The sequence below is a fragment of the Corvus kubaryi genome, unplaced genomic scaffold, assembly GCF_017639235.1.
Source record: "Corvus kubaryi isolate FWS band 111438036 unplaced genomic scaffold, C.kubaryi_AGA036_p1.0 69, whole genome shotgun sequence".
NCBI lineage: Eukaryota > Metazoa > Chordata > Aves > Passeriformes > Corvidae > Corvus > Corvus kubaryi.
The window spans coordinates 3,450,530-3,469,088 of record NW_024582057.1 but is presented as its reverse complement, the minus strand read 5'-3'; the positions used below and the strand labels follow the sequence as shown (position 1 = coordinate 3,469,088).

At 39.2% G+C, this 18,559-nt stretch overlaps 1 protein-coding gene across 2 annotated transcripts in view; it reads left to right on the top strand.

The window, feature by feature from the left end:
- Nucleotides 1-18,559, top strand: part of DTNBP1 (dystrobrevin binding protein 1) — a 63,521-nt gene that overhangs the window by 42,251 nt on the left and 2,711 nt on the right. For both annotated transcript variants that reach the window (XM_042049154.1, XM_042049153.1), the window contains exons 8-9: nucleotides 15,773-15,928; nucleotides 17,835-17,978. In XM_042049154.1, the coding sequence (XP_041905088.1) occupies nucleotides 15,773-15,928; nucleotides 17,835-17,978 (300 nt within the window). The remainder of the gene's footprint in view (nucleotides 1-15,772; nucleotides 15,929-17,834; nucleotides 17,979-18,559) is intronic.

Here is an 18,559-nt window from a genome sequence, read left to right as displayed (position 1 = left end):
TCCCTTCCAACCCCAGCCACTCTGATTCTACTGAAGTCTGTTGGACAAAAAATGTCTGTTGGTTTTCTGATTCTTGGAATCTGCTGCTCTTCTGTCTTCAGAGGGTGAGAATTAATAGCTCTGTGGTATAAATTTAGTCATCGATGACTAACCTGAAACTTTGTTATATAAATGTCAATTTTGCCATATTCTGCTAATTGGATCCATGTTCCAGTGATGTCCTCACTTATCATTCTTAGTTGCTATTTTGATATAGAAGGCAATATGGCATCTGTCTTGTTGGCAAAGGCTTCTGTTAAGAGTTCTGTATAAAGCCAAAAAACTGTATGGAACCATTAACTTTGCTTGAAAGGGCAAGTCTGAGAAAATTGTGGGGAAGGTTTTTGATTCTGTCATTGCCTGAAGACTTGACCACATCTCAAGCACCAAAACCATTTGCATTTCTTCACAGAAGACAAAAGCTCTGAATACCACTTACTAACGTTAAAAATGCACTGATCTCAAACTGGTCATTTCAGTGATGAACATGCCTACCCTTTCATGTTCTAAGCATTGGGGACAGTATAAAATTTGATAAAAATGTTTGGGCTTTTCTTCATTTCTCTTAAAACTTCCATTTGAAATATGCTGGTTTACCCTTGTTTTTCAATTCCATGTAGTACATCATATTTTCTAGTTTACATTTTACTGAGCTCTGTGGAGAGTGTTAGATAATTTGTGTAAACATGACATTTCTGTACAATGTAGCATTGTTTTTAGAAGCACCTTCCTTTTTTATTTAAGTTGCTGACTTCCCTCTGCATTTGTAAATGGAGCCTTAGTGGCCATCAGTGTGATCTCATATGTCATGACCTAAAAAGAAAATTTGAAAAGCTGCATTCCCTTCCTTCTGGAGTCCTGGATGATTGCCAGAACTTTGCATTAAAGCCCACAAGCAGTGGTACTAGGAGAGTTTTTGCCTTAAAAGATAGGTGGAGTTACATGCGGATCACCGCGCCAGCATCTCTGGCAGGATGGAGACAGATTTGTTCTGACAATATAATGCGCTTTACAAGCTTCTATTTTTAGATTCTTTGTGCTATGACTTTTTAAAGACTATATTGAACAAGTATTTTGTTTCTCTTAAGAGTCTTACACTTCAGGAGGCTCCAGGTTCATACAGACACTGTTAAATTCTGTGAGTCAAAAAGTGTGTGTACCTAGAGAAGTATTTTTCAGAGTACTTCTAAACATAGCTCTTCCAAATTTTATAGTTGAGCTACTTCATAGTGTTCTTTTGCACTGTTACCCCTTGGGTAGGTGCAATCCGGTCTGTGAAGCACCCAGGGACTGATTTCCTGCAGGACTTTCATCATTCCACAAATATCCTGGAGCGATCTGTGAAGTCTTGACTTCCACATTCATCCTCAGATGAATGAAGGAGTGGCAGTGCAAGTGCCAATGGCACGTCCCTGTGCTCGGATCTGACCTCCAGATCTCTCCTTGAATGAGCAGGTAGCTCAGTTTCTGGGCTCTGACAGTTGTTCTCCTAGCACTGAAGCAGAGATATCATTTGTAATGGCTGAGTAGTTGAGTGGTTTGTATTTTGGGAGGCAGGGAAGCAGTTGTATTAATTTGCTGTGTCAGTTTATATAACCTTGGTGACTCAGTGGGTGCACATTATTCTTCCAGTACTGCTGATTTAACTAGTTGGCTGCTGCCTTGCTCTCAAATCTGTCAAGTATGTTCCTATGGATTAATAGAGGTGAAGGGTGAAATATGGTCAACTGTTTAGAACTTTTAAAGAATATTTAAAACAGAAGTTAATGTGAACTGTAAATGAGACATTGAAATGGGGTATTTCCAAATAGAGAATCATCAGATGTGGCCTATGTTATTATAGGCTGCCTCACTGTAAATTTATGTTCTTCGTTCTAACTTGTGGGTGTAAGAGTAACATTTCTTGTTTTATTTTCTATATACATTGCTATACGTGCTTATAAAATGAAATCTCTTCCAGTCTTTTTTATTATGTTTTTCCCCCTAGGCTGTGTATCCTCATTCAGTTTACTATTTAGAAAGCATTAGACAGGTGTTAGAAAAAGCAGGCCATCAGACTTCAATAGCTGCTGATGTGATTACTGTTTTCACTTTAAAAAATGGATTATAATAGCAGTATGCAAGTATATAATGTCTGACCTATTTTGAATAGTAAATGGAAACTGCTGCCTTGCAAACTTCTTCGTCAAAATGCAGTTCATTCTAGCCCTTTAATATTTCATATGTTCATGTGTGAAATTCTGTGTAATACGTTGGATACAACGCATTTGTATTTAGCCTGGCGAAAAGGAGGCTTGGGGGGACCTTACTGCTCCATACAACTACCTGAAAGAGGTTGTGGTGAGGTGGGAGTCAGTTTCTACTCCCAGGTAACAAGTGACAAGAGAAAAGGAAACGGCCTCAAGTTGTACAAGGGGAGGTTTAAATTGGATGTGAGGAAAAGTTTCCTTGTGGAAAGGGTTGTCAAGCATTGGAACAGACTGCCCACTGCAAGGAAGTGGTTGAGTCATCTTCCACACATTGTGAATGCATCCCTGGAAGCACTCGAAAACGTGGATATGGCACTTGAGGACTTGTTTTAGTGGTGAACATGGTGGTAGTGCTGGATTGGTGGTTGAACTTGAGGATCTTAGAGGTCTTTTCCAACCTTAACAGTTCTGTGATTCTGTATTTACCAGTCTTATTTCAAAAATACAGTATTGATATATTATCAAGTCTCAGTGCTTTATTTTAGTTTCTTCCTTCTTAACCAGGATTTTAGGCTTGTTAGGGTTGGATCTGTCTCTGATGCAGCCACTGTTTGATATATATAGAAACACATATATTGTCAAGGAAACTTGTTTAACAGATAAGGCACAGATGAAAAATAATTTAGAATGAATAATATCAGCAAGGATGTTTCAAAATAGGAGGCTTTTTAACCAAATGTCTACAGTTTTATAGAGCATGAAATTATAATAATGATGTTACTTTGATTCCTTATGCATGCTTCAGTTCTCATTAGCCTTGGATAGTCACTATTATAAACAGATTTAATAGTTTATAAGAGAACCATAATAGGTTGAAGTTCAGTGCTTGATGAACACCTTAGTATAGCATTCATTCCATCTTGTAGAGGAAATATGTGTTCCAACAGAACAGGAATGTTCTTGGTTCCTTCCCACCCCCACCACAAGCTTTGTTCATAATTTCAGGTATGTTTACGAACTGATATTGAGGTGATTTGCCAGATGCTGTCCCTGGTGTGTGTGTGTCTTGGAAGACCTCATAGTCTTTGTTTGTCATGTTCCACAGATTTTGTTGTTACCCAAGCCCAGGATAGATTAGATTGTTTTAATGTTAGTCTTGTGAGGAGTTTCTTCTTTAAATTCTCTTCATTTATCCCACATTGCCTGTCTCATTTGTGTTTTAAAAGGCATTCCAAAGTCTCTGGGCATCAAATGTTTAGACCCTTCGGTATTGTTTGTAACCCACTTCCATTAAACTTAATCTTTTACTTAAAAAAAAAATTTTGGTCTTCATGACTGTGAACAAAATTTTCCCTGCATTAAAATGTCAGTGAAATCAAATGTTGTGTCATCTGTTGTCATCTACAGCAGCAGTGAAGAGATGAGGAATACTCTGCCTAAAGCTTTGGAAAGCTTAGGTCTTAAAATTCGTAATTTTATTTCTGTGTTAGTAATGAATAAGAATACTTTTGGTTGCTCTAAAAGGAGGCAGCAAATCTCTTTTGCCATGGAAGTTGGACACTGTTGGGGCTGACAAAGCAGATGTAGGATGACAGGAAAAAAGAGAAGGAAACAGGGCAGATATAATGGTGGCCTGAAGGCAATGTTTTCCCACTGTCATGCCAAATGTGTTGTGAACAAATAATTCATATTTAATAAAGGTCATATTGTGTTTTAATGATACCCTCCTCTAAAATTAGTTGATGTTCAGATTTCAAGAGGCATGTTATTCAAGCTTAGATGTGAAAGAGGAAAAATTGGACACTGAGTAGGATCATTACACTTCTGCTTATAGTTTATCCTAATGCTTCAAAAATTAGCATTTCCACTTTCTGTTTTAGAGTCACCATGCAATAGAGGCTCTTTGTCCAGGTATGGGTGGCTATACCTGTTGTAGTGACAGAGTGTGTGATTTTTGTTGCTATAGAGAATGATACCTAGTAGAGAGGTGCTGTTTAGAGAAATAGAGCGAGAGTTAGGAATTTTAACTTTTTCAGAGATGAGCTGCACGTTTGCCATGTGCAGGAAACGTGCATGCATTTTGTGAGGTTTAAAGTACTTGTGACTGATTACTGCTAAAATATTCTGAAGAACAAAATCAAAAATTAGGTTAGCAAGGCCTTATACATATTCAGGAGTTAAGGAAAATAATATAAATGAAGTGTTCTTTATTTTTAGTTGGCCTAAAGGTGAATGTTTTTAAGGTGCTTACAAACAGCAGAAGTTGATTGATACAGATGTCAGGGAAATGAATTCATCATTTTATACTGTATTGCAGCACAGGCACAAGTCAGTACTTGCTGTCCCAAGGTGTGGCAGGAGATGTTAAAAGACCTGTGTGGCATCCATGTGCTGGAAGAAAAGAAGGTGGGGAGAAAAGCTGAGAGAGAGATTTCATATAGCTGTGTATATTGAAAGGAATCATCTCATAGGAAGTGTATTTTACAGGTTTCACAGTCCTAATTACACTGACTTCCCTCTTCAGTCAGCCCCCCTTCTTTTTTCCCTTCCCCCTTGTGCTTTTATCAGCGTCCTGAATTTCTGCTTTTTATTCACTCCTCACTGTCACTTTGATGTCTGTGCATCCTTTAGGTGGATTTTCTTTGTTTGCTCAAATAAGATACTGTATCCTAGGTGTCGTCTGTCAGGTCGCTTTCACCGTAGGCATAGGGTTTAGTCACTGATGGTCACAAAGCAGGATGTGCTTCCTCACTCAAACGCAATTGTTCCTGCAGCCTCTTGGGTTTTTGTCTGTCAGAGTAGCTTCAGTAGGGCAGATTTTATTGTAGTGGCTTTTTGTTTGTGGTGTTTGGTTTCAATAAAGCAAAGCCTTCTCTGCCTCTGTTTTAAATTTCTTCCTCCCAGTTAGTATTGTTTTTCTTCCCACAACTTGTTTAATCTCTGCCAGACTGGAGAAATCCAGAATGAAGGGTCGTATCTCATTTATTATCTCTTTTGGGCAATCTGATTTGCCAGTTGCCCTTCCCCTCTCCCTCTGCCCCATCCTCATTTCTCTTCCTTTGTATCTCCTTTCCTTTCATATTTCTCTTGTTTAGTGCTCCACTGAAGCATCAGTAACATCATCCATCTGCTCCCCCTCCTCCCTTGCTGCATGGGTGTCTCTCTTTTTGTTACATGTATTCATTGAGGTGTTGGGTTAAGCAACTGAGAGACCTAGGAAATTTTGTCCTGTTTTAGTGGTAACAATTCCTCCCAATGAAAAGCAGGTGTAAAACTGTGAACATCAAATAAGAGAAGTCTTAGCTATTAATTATACTCGTTCTTTGAGGGTACAGGTGACCTGGTTAGTTATGTTAGCCAGTGGAACTTGTCTAGATGCATTTAATATTAATAAATTACTCTATTAATTTCCATTAGTCTGTTAATTTCTATGTATTAAATTAATTATTTAAAGCAATCTATTAACCTAATGGTGTTAAGATCTTAGATATGGCACACATGAGAAAAGACCTGCTGGTTTTTGTACAGTACCTTTAAACCAGCCTGCTACAGTACTTGAAAAATTAATTACGTGGTTGTTTAAATCAGTTTGAGTAGCCAATTTTGTGATCAATTTATCCATTACTGCAAGCTAAACCAGAATAAGCACAAGTTTAAAATTACACTGTTAGTTTGTGCCTAGTGCTACCATTGACGAATTAATGACCAAACAGCAAAAATAGTTTTGAGTGAAGGGGGTTGCTGCTGGAGCCGGCAGTATGGTGTCTGTTAGTTTTATACCTGATGTCAATTCTCTGCCAGCTTCAGGAGGACAGATGACAGCTGATTCTGTATAAAAACAATCAAACAAACGCACACCTCCAGAAAGGTTTCTTTTCAGAACTGTTGGGTCTAGAAGAATTGTTTTTGTTCCCAGACACCAGTGCTTCCTTGGTGTGGCAGTGCCAGTTTGATCTAGTACCAAAAAATCAGGTATATTGTTTGGGTGAGTGGTGATCTACCTTGACTTTGCCAACATTGATGCACTAGTTTAGTCTGGTTGTCTTTAAAGACAAAGTACGGTAAAACTTGTATGTCAGACGAAAAATTTGAGAACTACTGGTATGTTGAGACCTGGTAGCTTCTCTTCTTGTTAGTAGCAAATGTTGTCTGCCACGTGAAATCCTGGAAGATTTAAAGCATGAGACATTCCTCGGGGTTGAACAAAAGAAGAGGGTGAACCCAGCCATAGACTACAGTTTACAGACTGTAAAAGAAGGGTTTTGGTTTTCTTCCCATCTGCCCTTGTTGTATGGGTTGCTCCTCAAGATTTGTCCTTAAATCCTTTAAAAAACAAATAGACATGTCAAAGTTGCAAAAACTGTTATGAGTTGGCAGTAAAATTATGGAAGGGCTTTGACACTCCAGATAAAGATGACCTTTATTACACCTTCAGTGTTGCACATCTGTACAGTTTGGAAGATGGCACACAAGTAAGTCAGCAAGCCAGTGGGAGCAGATAATCTTTCAAGACTTTTTTTTTCCCCCCTTCAAAAGATTTATCTCAAATATTTTTCAAGTTTATCAGAAGAATTTTATTCTTATAATTGAGCTATTTAATGACAGCTAGTATTCTGCAAGTTGGAAGTTCTGTCAGGGCTGCTTTTTTGGTTTGTTATGGTCTGTTATTTCTGAGCTATAGACCATTTAATATTCTGTTAAAAAATGAAGAAGCAAGAGGAATGTCTTTGAGTATATGAAAACTAGATGCATGGGAGAAAGCTTAAAAGGTTTCATTAAAAATTTAAAACTCAATGTCCTTTCTTTAGAACTGACACACTGAATATTGCCTTACCTCTGAATCACAGCCCATGTGCTAGCTAAACTGTTTTTCACATTTTAATTTTAAAGATAAAAATGTTCAGTGGAAAAAACACTGTCTGTATTTCTGCACTTAACGTCAGATGCCCTATTTCTTGCTATATAATGCCTTTCCATAGGTAGAAAATGAGGAATTTTAACTACGAAAATGTACTCATATGTTCTGAAAATATGGCTTTATGTGCAGCCAGATTGTTCTGTTTGAAATGTAGTACAATTTTTGTTTTGGTTGTCTTCCTTTTATTGTGCCTGTATAATTGTTACTGTCCAATTGGCTGAATTTAAAACAACCCATTAATTGAAAAATGCTTTTATAAGAGACTATTATAATGTAGCTTGAAGAGATTTGTCTTACAGTGTTATAAAAAGTATGGAAAAGGCATGCTATTGCTAATGTTGCAAATTGGCTTTACCAGCAAATAGCACTGGTACATGTTCCTTTTTTAAAAAGAATGATGGCATCTTTGAATTTGAGAATAAATATGGATTTTGAAAATATCTGGTCTGTCATAACTCATACTCTGTGTGTAATGAATATGGAGGACTGCATGTGTTTTAAAATTCCTCAGCTGGTAACACATCTCTAATAGCTGTCAGTCCCCTCATGTTTGGATGCTCATGGATGCTGGTTTGTTAGAGGGAATGCTATTTCAGATCTTGTTTCACTAATGATACCAAACAAAAGTGTTTGCTCATCTCTAGGATTTCTAAAGAAAATCTGTAGTGTGATTCATTTGGGACATTAACCAAACAGTGTTGAACTGGACTAGATTTGTAATCTAATGGTTCTTTTTCTAAGAAATAAGCTCAGCATTAATTGGATGAATGAATAGCAAATTTTTTTTGCTTGCATTGGAGAAATTGTTTTGGCAGAAATTGAGTAGGAAATAGACTAAGTTGGCAAGAAAAAAATACATATTTCAAACATGTTGTGTGTGCTACTGATAAAATGATTTGCTTATGGTCTTTTTAAAATACTGCTGCATATGAAACTTTGGTGTAAACAAATAAGGCTTTTTCTACCTGTGGGAGTGTTATTTCACTGGTGGTCCTGGAGTTCTGACTATATGAATATTTAGTTTTAATTTGTGCAGTTTCTCACCTGTTATAATTAGCTTAAAATAGAAAGAAAGAAATTACAAGTCCAGAGGAGGCCACCAAGATTAGAGGGATGGAGCACCTCCCCTCCTAGGAAAGGCAGATAGAATTAGGATTGTTCAGCCTGGAAAAGAGAAGGCTTTGGGGTGACCTAACTGTGGCCTTCCAGTACCTGGAGAGAGCCTACAGGAAAGACAAGGAGAGGAAGAGTGACTTTTTACAAGAGCATGTAGTGACAGGACAAGGAGCAATGGATTCAAACTGAAAGAGAATAGGTTTAGATTTGATATTAGGAAAAAATTCTTTACTGTGAGAGTGGTGAGGCACTGGAACAGGTTGCCCAGAGAAGTTGCAAATGCCTCTTCCTTGAAAGTGTTCAAGGCCAGGTTGCATGGAGCTCTGAGTAACCTGGTCTAGTGGAATGTCATGGCAAAAGATTGGAACTAGATGATGTCTGAGGTCCCTTCCAGCTCAATCATTTTATCTAGAATTAATTCTACGATTCTATGATATGTTCCTATGATCTGTTACCACATATAGTCTGCGTAATAAATACGGAATGCTTTACCAAGCATGTGAAAAAATAAAATTCACTTTCAACTAGTTACATGATAGTTTGTAAAAGGTATGTTTTTCCTTTTTTTTTTTTTTTTCCTGTTCTGACTGTGCCGTCATTGGTTATGTTAACCTAAGACTTGTATTAAAGTATGTATTCCAAAAAACCAAAATCCCTCCTCAGGTCTAAAATATTTCACTGTCAATGTAAAGTAAGTCCGGTTAGGCTGAACTGTACTGAGACTACGAATCTGCAGCTCATTCCTTTTGGCTCTGAAGCCTCTAGGACTGTTCAACAGGATCTGCTCCTCCCTCCGAAGAGAGAGGTATAAATTAGCATGTTCAGTCAGAAAACTGGTTATTCTGAAAGCAGTTTATGGAGTGAAACCCTCATTTTGTTCTAGTTGTTAGGAAAGAAGGCAAAAATTTGTTTGCCTTCGCACTTTGAGGCAAGATTTAGTTCAGTGCTGAATGGTGTTGTTCTGTGTGTCTGATGATGGTTATAGTTTGGGTGAAGAGTAGTTCTGCTGCAGCAGTAGTTTGGGACTGGGTGTTATTCTTGAGGACAAGTAAAAGTGATACCTGCCAACTGAAGTGCCATGTCGTGGAACCTGTGTTTTCAACCTGTGCACAATGTGTTGTGACAGCAAAACAGTATCTCATCATTAATTTACGTGTCTGCACATGCACGTAATTTCATCTAGAAGGCAAATAGCTCACAGCTGTGCTAAGGTTAAGATTGACACTATTCTTGTAGCAGCAGAAGCTACTTGTCTGTCTTGAAAGCCTTCTAATTCCAAAGCAAGGGTGGTTATCTTTTTGGAATGGAAAATAGTCATTAAATTGTTTGATAGATCAATCTGTGCTTAGACGATGGGATGTTATTAATCTTATTTGGGACAGTTTCATGGACCTTTTAGAAACATGAATAGAATACTGCAGTACCGTGGTTTGTATTTTAAGTACTTTGGGTTTAGATTTGCTATCGATTAGTTTTTCCATTTGAAAATTAGTATTTTTGAGGTAAGGCTGAAAAACCAGTAATTGGAGAGCATATGCATTAAATACTGCATTTCGTGGCAGTAGAATTGTGCTGAATCATTTGAGCTGTTTTCAGGTACAATTTCTGTAATAGTGGGATTTTTCAAATGTGTGGCTAGGTTTTAAAGCCAGATTGTCTTCACGAACTTAAATGTACTGAAGGTACATGTGACATTGTCAGGTTTATTTATAGTGGAAATACACATTTTGCAGCTCACTAACCGAATTATTGTTCTTACATAATTGCAGATTTATAGTTTTTATAGTATGGATTTATATGTGGATTGTTCTCACATAAATGGTGGATTTATAGGGAGGCAGGAAACAAGTGTGTGAGTGTAGATGCTATTTTTTTTTTTTTCCTTCTTTCTACACTGAGGAGGTTCAGCTTAATGTTATCCTTCCCTCCTTCCCTTGCAGGTCACTTTTTATTCTGTTTTAGTTGGGTAGGAATCTGACTAAAGGATAAATCAGGGAGGTAGAAGACCCTCTTGCTAACAGAGCCTGTCCTGGTGGAAGCTGAGGAAGGCTTGTGGTACTCACATCCCACTGAAGCCACAGCGCTAAATCCTGTATTCTAGAAAGACAGATATTGTCCTTGAACATCAATGACCATAAAGGACATTGAACCAGAAAAATGGAAGATGATGGATTGCAGATTTGTTAACCCAGGAGTAGTCAGGCATGTGCCTGAAGGAGAGAATCCTCCTCCAAAGCTTTTGCTGTAACATTTCCATACTTTGCATGACATGAAGCAAGTGTGGAAAAACCCCACCCCTAATCTGCCATAGAACAGTACATCCATGGTGATTTTGACTGTAGTTAAAACCAGTTAAAACAATTCTAAAGTCGTTCCTGTTTACCACATCTGCAGGCATAAAAATGTGTCTGCCCTTAATTTAAAAAACAAAAAAAAGAGAAACAGGCAAATTCACTCAGGTTTTGGGATGTTTTCAGTGACAAATGAAGTGGCCAAAAGCATTCTTGCTGTTTCTGAATCACAGTAGATCTAGTTCTAAAATGAGAATCCATTACAGTGGTGTGGGCCACCTTGCAGAGCAGTCAGCCTGGCATATTTTTAATCACAAATGTGATTTTAATTTTTTTTTTTTTAATTCTAGATGTATTTACATTTTTAGAACTCAGTTTGTGCATTTGCTCTTTGGTGGAGCATATTTTTAGTGTCTCTTAATTACAATGATTTCCTGGTAGCCCGATAAGGTTTGGAGTTCTGTGGAAACCTTTTCCCAAGCTGTTTCCTGTGGCATTGGTCGGAAGCTGCCTCTTCCTCCAGGTGCTGTGTTAGTAACTGGAATCCTGGTGTGCACAGGGACCTATTTTCTGTGGTTTATTCTGATATTTATTTAAGCTTGTCTTTTATATTCCAAGGATCTCAAGTAAGCAATGTGTTAAAGAGAATTTTCAAGGTAAGCCAACTTACTGAAACTGCTTGCTGAGAAATGTTAAAAATAATTTTTCTCTGCACTGGTAAAACCTCTGCTTTTCCTCTTGACTAGATTGCTTGTGAGCTACTTAGAGTTTTCATATTCTGATGCAATCTATAAAAACCCTAGTTAGATATTATCAAGAAGTACGTACAGTCATTCTTAATGACAGATTTTTTTGATAGTCTTAATTTTAGTAAAACATTTTTTCATGAAAATGCAGGCTTTTGAGACTTGGCAGACAGTAAATCTCATTTGGAACAGTGTTTATTTTTTCAAACACAGATGATCTTTCTGTCACTGAGTGAAATCCTGACTTCACATTCTAGTGAATCAGGACTTAATTCTTTTGACTGTAAGTATTTGAGTATACCTTTAGTAAAAACAAATTGCTTTGTGAAGAGGCTGTTAAATAAGCCTTTAAAAACAGCTAGGTCTTGTAGTTTTCACTTGTTTTCCTTTCACTCACCTGTGGAAGAAAGACTGTGTGCACCTAGATCACTTATTCTACTTTGTTTTCCCCAAGTTTTGCCAATGCACTCTCCCCACCTGTCAGCAAACTATAGCGCAAGAGTGCTCTGCACATCCTCCCTTGTAGTATCAACATGTATTCTAAATTCTGTCAAGAATAATTTAAACATTTTTGAGGGAAACTGCATCCTTTGAAGCACTCCCCAGTGTCTTGTCTTGCTTTGATATTTGTATTGAAAGGGTCTGTAACGAGGCAGTTGCAGGATAAGTTGCTAAGTCATAATGCACTCGAAAAGCTGCTTGGCTCTCTGCCTTCCATTGTCTGCCTGTATGATTTTATTGTTCTGATTTTTGAAGGGTTTTGGTTGTTCAGTGAGTAGCCAGCTTACTGATAGGTTTTGACAATCTCACATGGTGTTCCTGCAGCCAAGTGATGATGTTACAGTCTGGGTGGATGGGCAGCACGGTGGACAAATGACTGGCTGGGTGGGAGGGTGGTACTTCATGGGTCATTCCCTACCTGGGGGCTGGGACCAGAAGCCACCGCTCTGTCCTGAGTGAGGAGATGGAGCGCTCTGGCACTGAGCTTGGAGATGACCCCGGCTCTGTGGAAACCCGTGAGGGCAGCGAGCCAGGTGCCAGCCTGCAGCACATCCGGCAGCAGGGAAGGCCACAGCACCCTGGGCCGTGTGAACGGGAACGTGGCCAGGACATCAAGGGAAGGGATTATCCTCTACCCAGTGTGTCTTCATGCCGTGTCCAGTTTCAAACTCTCCCAGCACAGGAGGAACATCAAAAACCAGGAGTGAGTTCAGTGAAGGGCTGCTTGAAACTTTGATCTCTGTCGTCGCAAAAGCAAAAAACCCCTCGAAGAATGTGTGCATGCATTTTATGGTCTGGTTGGATGAGGCTACAAAAAGCAAATGGACTCTAGTGGGAAGAAAAGGGTTATTTTTTTGTGTTCTCTGTGTCCTTCTTTCTTTAGACCAGATGCATTTATGGGTTCTACTTCACATGAGATATAAAGTTGCATAATAAATTAGTTGAAGGGAAGTAAACTGGTTGTGTAACAGTATGAAAGCACCAAAAAGCCATCCATTTGGACAACTTGACATCTTTCATGTTTGCTCTAAGGGATGTGTTAGCCATGTAAACAACCAGTCTTTTCAATTGCTGATTTTTTATTTTTTTTTAAAGTAATTCTTCTAACTTATTCAGGAAATCTGTTGTACATAGCTGGAAAATATTTTAGATTAAAGCATAAAATGGTCACTTTGTTCATTGGATAGAATCTTCAAGTACTGTGGCAGAATTTTAATTTGTAGGAAGTGTCAGCCAGGCCTAGGAGTGATACCAGGAAATGGTGCCCTCTACACTTGAGGTGTATGGTTATAAGCTATTGTAATTTGTTCCTTTGGAGTTTGGATTCTCCTGGTGTGTGGTTCAAACATTGAAGATGCAGGGCAGGGGAGTCAGGCTGTGGGCTGTTCCCTGACAGGGAGCAGGGTGAGCTGTGGGGCTGTTCCTGGGTGTGGTGCAGAAGGCTGTGCCTTAGCACTTGAGTGTTTTCTTTTTTAGGAAAAAATTGCCTGCTTTTAGTGTCTGCTCTCTTAAAAGTCATAGCTGGTGAGGAATTAGTCATCCTTTATTTGGATTATTGTGGCAACTCCTGTATGTCTGCATCTAATTGTGCATTAGCATTTTCTGTGTAATCTGTATTGTTTTCTTTCCTGTGCACAGCACTGTGATAGAGAAAAAGGTGCAGTAGCTAATTGAAAAGTACGATTTTAGGGTGAAAGGAAAAATACAGTATTATTTTAAGTGTGCCAAGCCTCAGTTTGCATCCTGGGAGGAATTCATATGAGCAGTGTATGATGGCATATGGATGATACTTTTCAATACTTTTCAAGTATGGAGGATACTTGGAATTCCTTTGGTGCTGTCTCTATTCAGTGTTTTATAAACTACACTTGGCTTATGGAAAATGTAATTCTGAGTAGCCTTGTGAAAGAAACAATACACCTGTTTTCTTTGGTTTCATGTGTGACTGTTGGCTTCACCTACCCATCCTTAGTATTTCTGACAACAGAAACCCCAAATGCAGCAGTTTGGTTTTGCTTAGCCAAGCACCTCTTACTACACCTGGCAGGGCGTGAAATCATGCAGCAAGGTTCTAGATGTTAACTCTCTCTCTGACTTTGGAGAACAAGTCTGTGACAGCAGCTCTGTGTTTACAGTTTCCTGTGAAACATGCCAGCACAGCAGGCAGCTGTTGCCATTCAGCTTTGGTCAGTGACAATTTCAACAGTTTTCAGGACATTTTAGGCAAAAGTTAAAAACAAAAAACTCAATGTCAAGAGGGAGATTGTATCAGTCTCCTGTCACTTGGATGCCATCTCTGTTTTGGGATTAAAAATATCCTGAATTACCAATCTAGAGTGCAAAACTGTCAGAATATATTATGAGAGAGACAGAAGATTCCTGTTGTCAGTGAGAGCCGCTGGCTTTTATTATTACAATTGAATAGCATTTCTGCATCACAGACAATGTTATTAATAATTGCTCATCATCCAGGACTGCAGTAAAGGAGTTGCTCCAGGGGACACAGAGTCATCATACACCACAGTGTAATTGATAATAAAGACATGTTGCCTTCAGGGAAGATGCTTTCTGTTTCATACACTGATGTTTTACTTCTGCAATCCCCTTAAAAAAGAGAGATTTCAGCTTATTTACTGATGTTTTAATGAATATCTAGTGTATCAGTCCAGTTTCCTGTCTTCTTGTGGCATCTACCACAGCTCAGTTGCTTCTGTGTATGATCTGTGACCTTGATTCAGGCCACAGAGTGAATTAACTGCTCTCTGATGTTTTGCCTGGTTTCATAAAACATGTTCTGCATTTGGGTAATAATCTCCATAATGGTAACTGCTTTTAATGAATGTCCGTGTCTTAGAATATCATTAACATAATGTTTTTCCTGGAAGACTGACACAGCGCTTGTCCTAGAAAACCTTACACTCCCTCAGCATTTATCCATGTGGATGCCATATTCCAGCTGTGTCTGTCTGGCGTGTGAAAGCTTGGACATTTTTCACCCAGTGGTATTTGTTGGACCTTTCCCTAACAGGCAGAACGGAACACACCAGCAGCTCTTCTCACCACCCCCATCCCTTCCATCAGCAGCTCAGCTGGAAAATTCCTTTTTATTGTAAGCAGAGTGCTCATGAGACCAGAAAAGTGAACAAAGAACTCTGGGAACAGGGTTCCAGGTTATATATTCCTCCTAAAAAGCAAATTTTCTGAAGCATATTTTAGCAGTCTGGCTGCAGTCAGTACTTCAATAGCAACTACATTTTTTAATCTAGAAGATGGTTTTCTGCAGTAAATAGCACAGTTCCTTTCTCCTCTGTCCAGTCTAGAGCAAAACAGGGGGGGAGGAGCTCTTCTAATGATACTCTGTCTAATATTCCTAATTCTGTCTAATATTTCCTTTGCTGCATGTACATGTAGGATTCTTCAAGGGATTTTCCCATTCTGTCTGGAAGCTGGCAAAGCCAGAATTTCAGGCACACATGTACACACCCACATGTTATGTATGTGTATTTATATATGTAGGTACATATCAGTACATGTATGTATCTTGCCACTTGCATTGTAGGGGAAACATGCTGCAATATTCAAATTAAAAGTGTTGCTTTTGTGTGCATTAGGTGCATATGACTGCAGAAGCATCATTATCTGAATTTTTTTGGGCAGAATTCTGAAATCCTAGTTGTTGATGGACAGTGCTCTCAGGTGTTTCTGTTTATACAGCTCAGGAAATTTGCATTTTGCCTCAAGATAAATCGTTGACATCACTTTAATGTGAAGGTTATCCTGCCTAATAAGGCATCACTGTCCTGGTTTAAAATACAGTTGCAAAGCACAGAGACCTCCTTTATGGCAGCCTGTGTTAACAGCCTGTAGTAACAGCCTGTCAGAATTTATTGAACAGGTTCTGTGGGTTTTAAATTCTGAGAGTTGGGGGGATACACCTGCAATATTTGATTTGTTTGTTTGTTTCATGCTCAGCTGAACTCGATGCTGAACATGCACAGAAGGTTTTGGACATGGAGCACACCCAGCAGATGAAGCTAAAGGAGCGCCAGAAGTTCTTTGAAGAAGCCTTCCAGCAGGACATGGAGCAATACCTTTCCACAGGATACTTGCAGATAGCAGAGAGGAGAGGCAAGTTGTAAAATACCTTCTGCATAATGCACAAACTCCCAACTTGGGAGAGCATTGCTGAGGGGGCAGAGTCAGCAGTGGTTTTAATGCACAGAGGAAGCTCTGCAAAAATGTCCAAATTCTTCCTCAGTGGAATTGGAACTTCAGATAAGCCTTTTAAACAAACTTTGTGTCCCAGGGGCGCTGGATACCTTGCAAGGTTAGTCAGGCTCTACTCCTTGTCTGAGGAAATGCAAAGCACTGAACTACCTCTGGAACAGCATTTTTCTCTGCAGCTGAAGAGTGCATCTATGTAAAAATATGGATGGAGGCAGCTGCTTTGTCCACTGGAGTTCCAAAACCTGGGATTGTCACCTGGCAAGGGGATGCCTTAGAACACTTTGCAAAGTGCAGAGGAAAGCTCAGTGTAGCATTTCAGAGCAGTTCCCAGGTGGCAGCTGTTCCCTATCACTGGGTGTGATTAGGACACGGGAGGTCACATTAAGAGTCTCCTTATTATGAAATGATACAAGTCTGGCATCTCCGGACTGGTTAAAGCACAAGAATGCCAGAGATTACAGGCACTTCTGTGTGGGAGGTTTCCATCTGCTGGGCCAAAATGCAGGCACTGTTGGACCAGTAGGGAAGCCAGTGGGAAATTAAGCATTCATGTGGCAGGAAAAAATGTAGAGATTCTGTCCCTGCTCCAAGTGCACTTCTGCTATCATTTGTAATATCAGAGCAGGGAATACAATCCAAGGTTTCCATTTCTCTGCATGAATGCTATAAATACTCATCTGCAAGATGCTCTGCATGGGTGGCCAGGGAGAGGTGGGATATGTAAATCTGAACTCACAGTCAGGGGAGGAACTGAGTTTGAGTCTCCTGCTTTGTGTAATGTGTGGTCTTTTAGACTAAAAGTGGACATTGTCATGGGCTGGTACTGGGCACACAGGCACGCAGCTCTGTTAAGAGTGTTAGGCTGCCTAACATTAGGAACTTCAGCTTTTTAGTATAATGTGGAACCCATGTTTATCAAAGAAAACTGTTTTAATGAAAGATTTGGACCAGCAGTAAATGTAAAACTGCAGAGCTATAGCATATTTGAAAAAAAAAGCTCAATCAAATTACAGGATTTCATCTCAGTTCACCTATGAAAGCTTTCAATAGGGTAATTGTTAAATTTAGATAAACCAGTAAACTCTTGGTTGTAATAATTGCTATTATGCAGCAGCTGGACTTTGAGTGGCCTTGAATTTGTTTTCTGTTTGCATGTTTTGCTGTTCAAGGAAGGAGATGCTCACCCAAGTATTTACCTCCCTTGCAAATTGTCAGTTCTGTATTGACAGATAAGTAATTTGCTCAAGTAATTAATAATGTGAAATCCCCATGCTGAGAGAAAATACTAGCCATGAGCCTGGGTTTACAGACTACTGACATTTCTTAGATTAACTGAGAGAGGAGCAACAGCTGCTCTCTGTTAACATTAATCCTGATTTCTGAATTTCTATGTCCCTTGTATATTGACATGGAGTGACTGTGTGCTTAAATGTGTTTGTTTTTCTCTACAAAGACTTTTAGTTGAGAGAATTGAAAAGGAGTGTTCCAAAATGGAAAGTTTCAATCTTTGCCCCTGAGTCCCATCTCAGCTTGTTCCTGAGAAGGTTACTGCTATAAATACTGCTGCTAAAAATGTTTTGGTTTACAAAAGCTGTAATGGATGGTTGTTAGCTTCACAACAAAGATTGCAGAGTGCTCTTGGATTTGGCCTGAGGTTGCTGCTGAGCAGCTCCTGTGAGTGGGCTCCTTCCATTCCTAAGTTTAATTATTGCTAATGCAGGCAACTACAGCAGCTTCTGCAGCCTTGGTAGGTAATAACCTCGTGTAGCTGATTGTCAGTTCGCTCATTGCGCTGTTTCTCCTGCAGAGCCAATTGGAAGTATGTCTTCCATGGAGGTGAATGTGGACATGCTGGAGCAGATGGACCTAATGGACATGTCTGACCAGGAAGCACTCGATGTCTTTTTAAACTCAGGAAGCGAGGACAATAATGTGCTGTCTCCCATGCTGGGTATGGTACTTGTAATGACAGCCTGCTTAGAGACAGTGATAAACCACCAGAACTGCTTTCATTTGTAATGGGTGATGTTATCTCACGACACATCACACTTGATGTAGATTGACTGTTCTTCATTAGTGCTTCCCGACACATTAACATTTAGTTGCTGTACAAGGGAGTTGCTGCAAAACTACGTGGTATTTCCAGACGCTCTCATTTTTCTTACTGCAGCTCCCTGTTGTATTCATCACAGCCTGGGTAGGTGATGTGTTTCATACTGGCTTGAGGTGCATTTTTGCCAATATAGACTTAGTAGAGGACATTTTAGCAAACATAACAGAAAGCTGGCAGTAATGAGGCTTTTATTTTTAAGACTGCTTGCTTAGAGTTTGTCCATTTTTGGACCAGTTGTATAATGCAAGATCTTCAGTGAGAGATACTGAGAGACATGGTTCAACACAGCAGTTTACACATACACTGAGAATTAGTGTCTCAATACTAGATCTGTTTTCTACCATGGAAGTGTTTTTCTAGTTAAAAACTTCAGTACTAAAATACCTTTCCTTGAAAGAGCCAAAATGATTTTTCTTGCG